The sequence below is a fragment of the Cebus imitator genome, unplaced genomic scaffold (genome assembly GCF_001604975.1).
Source record: "Cebus imitator isolate Cc_AM_T3 unplaced genomic scaffold, Cebus_imitator-1.0 Scaffold18, whole genome shotgun sequence".
NCBI classification, from domain to species: domain Eukaryota; kingdom Metazoa; phylum Chordata; class Mammalia; order Primates; family Cebidae; genus Cebus; species Cebus imitator.
In genome coordinates, this window is record NW_016107333.1 from 8,384,239 (window position 1) to 8,394,497 (window position 10,259).

At 44.7% G+C, this 10,259-nt stretch overlaps 1 protein-coding gene across 1 annotated transcript; it reads right to left on the bottom strand.

The window, feature by feature from the left end:
* Window positions 1-395: 395 nt before the first annotated feature.
* Window positions 396-1,499, bottom strand: LOC108291142 (zinc finger protein 195-like). Its single transcript, XM_037734452.1, has 2 exons — window positions 1,421-1,499; window positions 396-1,000 (listed from the first exon to the last, which is right to left on the bottom strand). Exons 1-2 carry the CDS (start codon window positions 1,497-1,499, stop codon window positions 477-479), a joined length of 603 nt encoding a protein of 200 aa, XP_037590380.1. The 3' UTR covers window positions 396-476.
* Window positions 1,500-10,259: the final 8,760 nt, after the last annotated feature.

The following is a 10,259-nucleotide window of genomic DNA, read 5'->3' on the forward strand; positions in this document are numbered from 1 at the left end:
TGTTGACCAGGATGGTCTCGATCTCTTGACCTCATGATCCACCCGCCTCGGCCTCCCAAAGTGCTGGGATTACAGGCTTGAGCCACCACGCCCGGCCCTCCTGGTGTTTTCTAAGCTATAGTTTCTGAACAAATGTTATTCCACACTTATGACATTTGAAGGGTTTCTCTCCAATACAAATTCTCTGAATTTGAATAAAGTTTAAGCAGCTGATGCAAGGCTTCCATCTAGTATAAAACTTATTTCTAATGTTTTTAATCAGAATAAGTACTCTTTTATGCTCTGAAAACTTGTATTTCATGAAGCAGTCATTATATTTATAATAACTTGATTAAGTATGAACTCTGATGTGAAGTAAGATGTGAGCAGATACTAAAAGCTTTCCTAATTTTTATATTTGTTTATTTTTTTCTCAAATATGAATGCTTTCATGTACAGTCAGGTGTGAGACCTGGATAAAGGCTTTGTCACATTTTTCACACTTGTAGGATTTCTCTCCAGTATGAATTCTCTGATATACAATAAGCTTTGAGGACTGGGTAGTTTTTTCCACGATCGTCACATTTGTAAAGATTCTCTCCAGTATGGGTTTTCATAGGTTTCGTGAGGTCTGATGACTGCTTAAAGATGGTGCTACGTTCTTCACACGTGTAGGGTTTTTCTTCAGAATGAGTTCTGTCATGGTTAGAAAGGCTTGAGCGAGTTCTGAAGGCTTTCCCACATTCTTCACATTGGTAGGGTTTCCCTCCGTTGGGAAACCTCCTATGTTCACTGAGGTGTGAGGCCTGGGTGTCGGCTTTCCCACGTTTGTCACATTTGTCTGGTTTCTCACCAGTGTGAATTCTCTTATGTTTAGTAAGATCTGAGAACCAACTGAAGATGCTGTCACATTCCCCACATTTGAAAGGTTTCCCTCGAATCTCATTTCTCTGATGTTTGGAAAAACTTCGGCTTGTACCATTTTTTACATTTGGAGAGTTTCTCTCCAGCGAAAAATCATCTGATGATTAGAAAGCCTTGAGCAAGAGATAAAGAAAGACAATGCCACCCTCTTCATATCTGTGGAGTTTTTTCTCGGTACCATGGTCCTTATGATCAGTAAGGTGGGAGCACTCTTTAAATACTTTTGACAAATACTAATTGTATTAAATACTAATGCCACTTGTATAATGGCATTAAATAATTTGGAATTGGTGTATGGCATTAAATAATGTCATAATTCGGAATTGAATACTAATGTCAACTTCTTCACATTTGTAACGCTCCCCTGCAGTGTACATTCTATTTTTAGTAAGGACTAAGCAAGTTTTTTGTTTGTTTGTGTTGCACCGGAGCGAGCAGAAAATCAACACCAAGACAAAAGTATGCCAATTGCAGGGTTTTTATTGCCAGCGGCCACAGAGACTTAAGTCTTTCCAACTCGTGGCCCCAAGCTCAGGGGGAGCAAGGCATTTAAGCTGCAAAACCACATCCTTGATCGGGGGCACAGAGGGGAGCATGCAACGCAAGCTGTCTGTACAGAAGCTAAAGCTGGAGGTTTGTTGCAAGGGGAGGGGGGTAGCAGTGGAAATTTTTACCCTTAACACCTCTGAGAACTGCAGTACAATAACAGTTCCGAGAATTACCTCTGCCCAGGGCCCAGGTGGTTTCTCTATAAGATGGCAGTGCTTAGGCTTCTGTTTTAGCCCCTATCTCATTTGTTTGTTTTTTCCTTTTTTTAAAAAATAGAGACGGGGTTTCACCATGTTGACCAGGCTGGTCTCAAACTCCTGACCTCAAGCAATCCACCTGCCTCAGCCTCCCAAAGGACTGAGGACTAAGCAAGTTTTAAAAACCTTGTCACATTCTTTTTTTTTTTTTTTTTGAGACGGAGTTTCGCTCTTGTTACCCAGGCTGGAGTGCAATGGTGCGATCTCGGCTCACCGCAACCTCCGCCTCCTGGGTTCAGGCAATTCTCCTGCCTCAGCCTCCTGAGTAGCTGGGATTACAGGCACGCGCCACCATGCCCAGCTAATTTTTTGTAGCTTTAGTAGAGACGGGGTTTCACCGTGTTGACCAGGATGGTCTCGATCTCTTGACCTCGTGATCCACCCGCCTCGGCCTCCCAAAGTGCTGGGATTACAGGCTTGAGCCACCGCGCCCGGCCTCCTTGTCACATTCTTTACATTTGTAAGGTTTCTCTCTAGTACGAATGTTCTTATGTTCAGTAAAATGTGAGCACTGGTGAAAGCTTTTGCCACATTCTTTACATTTTTGGATTTTTTTCTGTGTGAATTTTCTGATGTTCTGTTAGGAAAGAAAATTTGAAAGGATTTGCCACAGTCTTTGCATTTGGAAGGTTTCTCTCCAGTATGACTTGTATTATGTCTGTGTACATTTGAAGAATTATTAAAGATTTTAAAACATTTACTACATTGAGATATGTTGCTATGGGTAGTTGATGAACATTGGTTAAGTCCATTATAATCTTCTTTCTGCAGCTTACATTCATCTAAATTTCCCCAGTTTTTCCTCCAGTGGAAGTTGTCAAGGCCACAATTTCCATATCCTGTCAGTGTTGATTTTGGGAATGCATCTTGTATGCTCTGCTCTGGCAGAAGGTCTTGGGTAAAATAGTACAACATAGCTGAAAAAAAAAATAAACAAAATATGGCGGGGCGCGGTGGTTCACCCCTGTAATCCCAGTGCTTTGGGAGGCTGAGGTGGGAGGATCACGAGGTCAAGAGAATGAGACCATCCTGGCCAATATGGTGAAACCTGTCTCTACTAAAAATGCACAAATTAGCTGGCCGGGGTGGCATGCACCTGTAGTTCCAGCTACTCGGGAAGCTGAGGCAGGAGAATTGCTTGAACCCAGGAGGCAGAGGTTGCATTGAGCCGAGATCACGCCACTGCACTCCTGCCTGGTGCCTGGCGATGGAGCAAGACTGTGTCTCAAAAATAAAAAAATAAAAATAATAAACAAAAGTTACCCCACTTACTAGACACAGATGAATATACTCTATGAATTTTATCTATAAAATAATACCGAGTACATTAGCTAAATGGCACAAAAAATACTGCGGGTCCTAATTTTTTACTAAACATATAAATGTAGTAATAACTAGAGAGAAAATGCATCTGGACTGTAAGAACCACTTCAGAGTTTGCAGCACACCAAGTGAGCGCAATGTGAAGAGCCACATAAGAAGAAGAAAAAAGTGTTGATTACATTTAGCCTCCCCACACTCCCTGCTCCTCTGCAGTACAGCAGAATACCTTTAAGAGTAAACCCTCAACTCCTGGCTTCTCCTTCAAGAGAAAGAAAATACTGACACAAGTGTTTTTACTTTTGTCCTTTTGAAGCTTTGGCAAAGTCTGGTTTCTGCCCCTCATGACACGGAGTGCTGAAAGAAATGGGGGTCCTCTGAATGACAGGTTGAGTCTCTGAGACCAAAAGGAAATCCCTGGGACCGCAGCAGGAAGGCTGCAGCAGCACCACCAGCAGCAAGTGGAGCAGGTGACCACAGGCCACTATAAAGAAACCCGAGAAACCCTCTCACTGAAAAATACACACACAATTCCACACAAGACACACCCTCAGAACGGGCTTAAGAGGCTTCTAGAATCTGGGCCAATTTGTTTTAGACTACCCCAGGAGAAAGCCACATTAAAAAGGTTGTGGCAGGAGGCTTTTTGTTAATGCTTGAATCTCAATCAAAGATGACATGTTCAAAGTGTTAGGATCATGTGGTGCAATTAATCAAAAAGTTCAGAAATCAACCCTAAACAGTGGAGATGCATAAATTAACTGAAAAAATAAAATTATTTGAATAATGCTCAGTGAATAAAAATGGGAAAGCAGAAAACTAAAATTAGGAAAATGACAATACCAATAAAAAGATACAAAGTATAACACATGAATTCCAAAACTGAAGATATGAAAGAAAATAATTACTGAAAAATTCTCCAAAGTAACAACAGAGATACAAAAACATACAGAAGCTCAACACATCAATAGCATAAGCAAAAAGAGATGCAAAACACATTAGCAGCACAGTTTCGAAAGTCACAGAGGAGAAAAGGATCTTGAAAGCAGCAAGTGAAAAGCAATGTGTCGTTTATAAGCATGCTCTTATGAGATCACCAGTGAATTTGTCCACAGAATCCTCAAGGCCAGGCTGGGTGTGGTGGTTCACACCTGCAATCCCAGCACTTTGGGAGGCTGAAGCAGGCAGATCGCTTGAACCCAGGAGTTCAAGACAAGCCTGAGTAACATGGTGAAATCCCATCTCTACAAAAAATATAAAAAATTAGCCATGCGCAGTGTTGCGCACCTATAGTCCACGCTACTCAGGAGGCTGAGGAGGGAGGATCACCTGAGCCTGGGAAGTTGAGGCTGCAGTGATCCATGATCACACCATTGCACTCCAGTCTGAGTGACAGAGTAAGACCCTGTCTCAAAAAAGGGACAACTTGAGGCAAGAAGGAAATTAGACGAGATAGTCTAATTGCTGAAAAGAAAACTTCCAAGCAAGAGTAATATAACCAGTGTCCTACAAAATGATTAAAAGATAGACTTTCCATGATAACCAAAGGCTATGGTACCACTACACATGTTAAATAAGAAATGCTAAAAGGAATCCTTTCCATCGAATATAATGCAATGCTAGAACATAGCAAATAATTATATCAAATATCTGACTATCTGGAAACGACACGCACATATAGAAAAATAAATGTACTATAATAATGGTGCTAAATGTGGTACGATAATAATGGTGCCAAAAACACTTTTTTTTTTTAAGATGTGGTTTCACCATGATGGCCAGTCTGGTCTTGAACTCCTGACCTCAGGTGATCCGCCCACCTTGGCCTCCCAAAGTGCTAGGATTACAGGTGTGAGCCACTGCGCCTGGCCCAAAATCACTTTTATTTATTCTCTAAAATTGGAAAGATGAAATTACAAAACTAACCATAAACATCTGTTAATGGATATACAACATTAAATGAATCGCCTCCTGGGTTCAAGCGATTCTCCTGCCTCAGCCTCCCAAGTAGCTGGGACTACAGGCGCATGCCACCATGCCTGGCTAATTTTTATATTTTTTGTAGAGATGGGATTTCACAGCCGGACGTAGTGGTTCACGCCTGTAATCCAAGCACTTTGGAGGCCAAGGTGGGCGGATCACCTGAGGTCGGGAGTTCAAGACCAGCCTGACCAACATGGTGAAACCCCGTCTTTAAAATAAATAAATAAATACATAAAAATAAAAAAATCCCAGCACTTTGGGAGGCTGAGGCGGGTGGATCACGAGGTCAAGAGATCGAGACCATCCTGGTCAACATGGTGAAACCCTGTCTCTACTAAAAATACAAAAAGCAGCTGGGCATGGTGGCGCATGCCTGTAATCCCAGCTACTCAGGAGGCTGAGGCAGGAGAATTGCCTGAACCCAGGAGGCGGAGGTTGCGGTGAGCCAAGATCGCGCCATTGCACTCCAGCCTGGGCAACAAGAGCGAAACTCCGTCTCAAAAAATAAAAATAAAATAAAAAAAAAATAAAAATAAAAAAAAAAAGAGAGAAGGGATTTCACTATGTTGGCCAGACTGGTCTTAAACTCCTGACCTCAGTTGATCCGCCCACCTCGGCTGCCCAAAGTGTTGGGATTACAAGAGTGAGCCATTGTGCCCAGCCTCACACTGATTCTCTTTCCATTGGCCCAGTCTGTGACTCTGGAGGGCTGGGATGCAGAGATGGGATGGGCTCAACAAATGGTGACTGGTATAATAATGGTGATAATAATTATCATTATTATTATTTTTTTTTTTTGAGACGGAGTTTTGCTCTTGTTACCCAGGCTGGAGTGCAATGGCGCGATCTCGGCTCACCGCAACCTCCGCCTCCTGGGTTCAGGCAATTCTCCTGCCTCAGCCTCCTGAGTAGCTGGGATTACAGGCACGCACCACCATGCCCAGCTAATTTTTTGTATTTTTAGTAGAGACGGGGTTTCACCATGTTGACCAGGATGGTCTCGATCTCTTGACCTCGTGATCCACCCGCCTCGGCCTCCCAAAGTGCTGGGATTACAGGCTTGAGCCACCGCGCCCGGCCAATAATTATCTTATTAATATCATCACATTATATGTGAAATGGATGTGTCATTTTTCAGAAGGGAAAAATGTGCTTCGAAAGTGACAATCTCAGCCTGGGCAACACAGCGAGACTCCATCTCTACAGAAAATTAAGAAAAATAGCCAGGCCTGGTGGCAGGCTACCTGGGAGGCTGAGGTGGGAGGATTACTTGAGCCCAGGAGTTCGAGGCTGCATGTGAGCTGTGACTGTGCTGCTACACTCCAGCCTAGGTGACAGAGTGAGACTCTACCTCAAAAACAAAAACCAAACCAACAAAGTGACAACCTCAATGAGCCCAGCTTCCCACCCCATCCCCACCTTCCCTCTCCCAGGGCTGATGGCATCTGCTAGGACCTTGCGACACTGGCTCTCTACTGCTCCCCGTCTGGCATCTGTCAGAGGTGGCGCCTGAATGTGAAATCTTCAGCCTGTCTCCAGCCCAGCAACAATGTCTTTTACCTCCTCTTGGGCTTCTGGTTCCTCCCTCATGGAATTCTGGATTGGGACTAAAAGTTCCCAGACCATGACTCTAATTCTTTCTCTGTCAAGGTTGACATCTTCCTAGCCTTTCATGATCTCCAGCCAAAAACCCAAACCCTGCAGGGTGTGATGGCTCACGCCTGTAATCCCAGCACTTTGGGAAGCTGAGGCAGATGGATCAAATGAATTCAGGAGTTGCAAACCAGCCTGGGCAACTTGGTGAAATCCCGTCTCTACGAAAAGAAAAAAAAGTGGTGCATACCTGTAGTCCCAGCTACACAGGAGGCTGAGGTGGGAGGATCACTTGAGCCTGGGAGGCAGAGGCTGCAGTGAGCCCTGATCGTACCACTGCACTCCAGCCTGCATAACAGAGTGAGACCCCTTCACCAAACACAAAGAAACAAACAAAAAACAGACTGAGACCCTTTGTCAAAAACAACAACAACAAACACACAAACAAAAAACCCAAACCCTTTGCCCTGGTTCCTATCCCTGTGCTTTTTTTTTTTTTTTTTTTTTTTGAAGGAGTTTCCCTTTTTTTTCCCAGGCTGGAATGCAATGGCGTGATCTCGGCTCACTGCAACCTCCGCCTCCTGGGTTCAGGCAATTCTCCTGCCTCAGCCTCCTGAGTAGCTGGGATTACAGGCACACGCCACCATGCCCAGCTGATTTTTTGTATTTTTTAGTAGAGACGGGGTTTCACCATGTTGACCAGGATGGTCTTGATCTCTTGACCTCGTGATCCACCCGCCTCGGCCTCCCAGAGTGCTGGGATTACAGGCTTGAGCCACAGCGCCCGGCCTTTTTTTTTTTTTTTGAGATGGAGTTTCTCTCTGTTGCCCGGGCTGGAGTGCAAAGGCAAGATCTCAGCTCATTGCAACCTCTACCTCCTGGGTCCAAGCGATTCTCCTGTCTCAGCCTCTTGAGTAGCTGGGATTACAGGCGTCCACCATGCCCAGCTAATTTTTTGTATGTTTAGTAGAGACTCTATTCCACCATGTTGGTCAGGCTGGTCTTGAACTCCTAACTTGAGGTGATCCACCCACCTAGGCCTCCCAAAGTGCTGGGATTACAGGTGTGAGCCACCGCGCCTGAGCTCCTGTGCTTCTACTCTCTGGAAGCGTCTTATTCCTCCCTAACTGAGCACCATCAGAGCCCAGCTTGAAGCATCACCATCACCCCACAAGGTTGATTTTCTTGCCGTGTGGCCAGAATGGCAGGCTCAGGATTCACGTCTAGTTTAAGTGGAAGACCCTTTCATCGCCCACCTATATACCCCCCAACTGCAGTCAGTGTCCTGCTTCCTGAGCTGGTTTGTCTACACTTGCTCTCTCCTCTTCAGCTTCATATCTACTCCAGGGCTCAGCACATGGCCCATTTTTCCTCTTTCTCTGTGCTCTCTTCCTAGGTTATCTTAGACTGTCTCATGCTTTAAATGTCTTCCATATGTCATCGACTCTCCTTAATCTCCTTCACGCAAGCCATCAGCAAGGCTTAGCAATCTTAACTTCTTAATACTTCTTAATTATGTTTAGTCCTTTCCATCCCCACTGCAGTCACCTTTCTAGTTCAGGTCACCACCATCTGCCCTGTGAACAACTTAATTATTTTTTTTTTTTGAGACCGAGTCTCACTGTGTCGCCAAGGTGGAAATACAGTGGTACAATCTTGGCTCACCACAACCTCCACCTCCTGGGTTCAAGCAATTCTCCTGCCTCAGCCTAGATCATGCCACTGCACTCTAGCCTGGGTGACAGAGTGAGACTCCCTCTCCAAAAAGATAAAAATAATCTTCACTGCAGCCTTGTGAAGCAGTCACTAGTATCTCCATTTAGAAGAAGAAACAAAGGCTCCGGGAGGGAAAGTGATTTGTCCAAGGTGCCAAGGTCACACAGCTAATAAATGGTAGCGCCCAGATATGACAAAGGTTATTTCTGATTCCAAAGCCTTAACCACTTCTACTGGCTACCCTAGGATACTAGTTAGAATCAAGCTCAGACTGTTAGAGAATTTAAATCATAGCCTTGTGGAATTTAGAGTAAAGGAGACTGGACAACGTGGCTCATGCCTATAATCCCAGCACTTTGAGAGGCTGAGGCAGGAGGCTAGCTTGAGGACAGAAAGCTGACACCAGCCAGGGCAACATAGTGAGACTCCATCTCCACAAATAATAATAATAATGATTAGCTGGATGTGGTGGTATGTGCCTATAGTCCCAACTACTTAGGAGGCTGAAGCGGGAGGATCATTTAAGCCCAAGAGTTAGAGGATGCAGTGAGCCATGATAAAAAAAAAAAAAGGAGTAAAGAAATGTCAGCATCCTGAAATCTTGGCTTTTAGGAGGGAAATCTTTTAAATGCCACCAGGTCCAATTTCCCCCCTCCCACCCTTAGCAGGCAGCCACTATCTAGCATCCCTGAGACCTTCACCTCTAGCCAGCCTGAGATGGATGTCCCCAGTAACAGGAATGCACCTTTCCACAAGGCAGTTCATCCAGTTACGAGGCCACTCTGCACCACACAAGTCAGGGTAGGGCAGAGGGAACCCATACGCACATTTTTCAATCTTGCTGTCTCAGTGTTAGGGGCTCCAGGCTGCCTCCTCAAAATGCATGTTCAGATTGAGGACTGAGGGTGGCCACCACACCTGGTTAATTTTTTTTTGTATTTTTAGTAGAGATGGGGTTTCGCCATGTTGGCCATGAACTCCTGACTTCAAGTGATCTGCCCACCCCAGCCTCCCAAAGTGCTAGGCTTACAGGCCTGAGCCACTCCGTCCAGCCTATACCCACTATTAATTATATGTAAATTAATAGGCAAGTTATTCAGAACTTTCCAGAAAATGGGCAGAGTTTCTGGAACCACACAAGGTAACTTCTGGGCCATTGCCATGGCCCCTTGCCCTAACCTTTCTAAACTGTCATGGCACCTAGTTTGAGTATCTTTATACAAATGAGCAGTGAGGGCAACTAGAGGTCACTTTGGTCACCATCTGCTGATTTTGGCTTCTTCACTGCTCCCTGTATTGGCCAGATTCTGCTCTGATCAGCAGGATGGTGACTGAGGTCATGACTAGCACTTGGAAAACAAATCTAGGCTCACTGTAACCCCTACCTCCTGGGTTCAAGGAATGCTCCAGGAGAATCCTTGAACCCAGGAGGCGGAGGTTGCAGTGAGCTGAGATCGTGCCACTGTGCTCCAGCCTGGTGACAGAGTGAGACTCCGTTTAAAAAAAAAAAAAGCCAGGCATGGTGGCTCACTCCTGTAATCTTAGCACTTTTGGGAGGCTGAGGCGGGCAGATCACCTGAGGTCGGGAGTTTGAGACCAGCCTGACCAATACGGAGAAACTCTCTCTCTACTAAAAATACAAAATTAGCCAGGCATGGTGGCGCATCCCTGTAATCCCAGCTACTCGGGAGGCCAAGGCAGGAGAATCGCTTGAACCTGGGAGGTGGAGGTTGCAGTGAGCCAAAATTGCGCCATTGCAATTTTGGGCAACAAGAGTGAAACTCCACTAAAAAGCAAGCAAATAAACAAACAAAAAACAAGGAACAGTATTTCAGAAGTTGAAAAAGTGACACTAATGGTGCTAGATACATAGCCTTTTATTTTCTTCAGATTCAGTTTTTTCATGAATTTAATATAAAGATGAGTATTCCATTCTGC

What these genes read in the sequence shown, in the direction of transcription:
- LOC108291142 (XM_037734452.1), bottom strand. Translation starts at nt 1,499, where the DNA reads ATGCTCCCCTCTGTGCCCCCGATCAAGGATGTGGTTTTGCAGCTTAAA. An exon ending in CCCTGAGCTTGGGGCCACGA is followed by an intron (nt 1,001 to 1,420) that starts GTTGGAAAGACT and finishes TCTAATCATCAG; the next exon opens with ATGATTTTTCGCTGGAGAGA.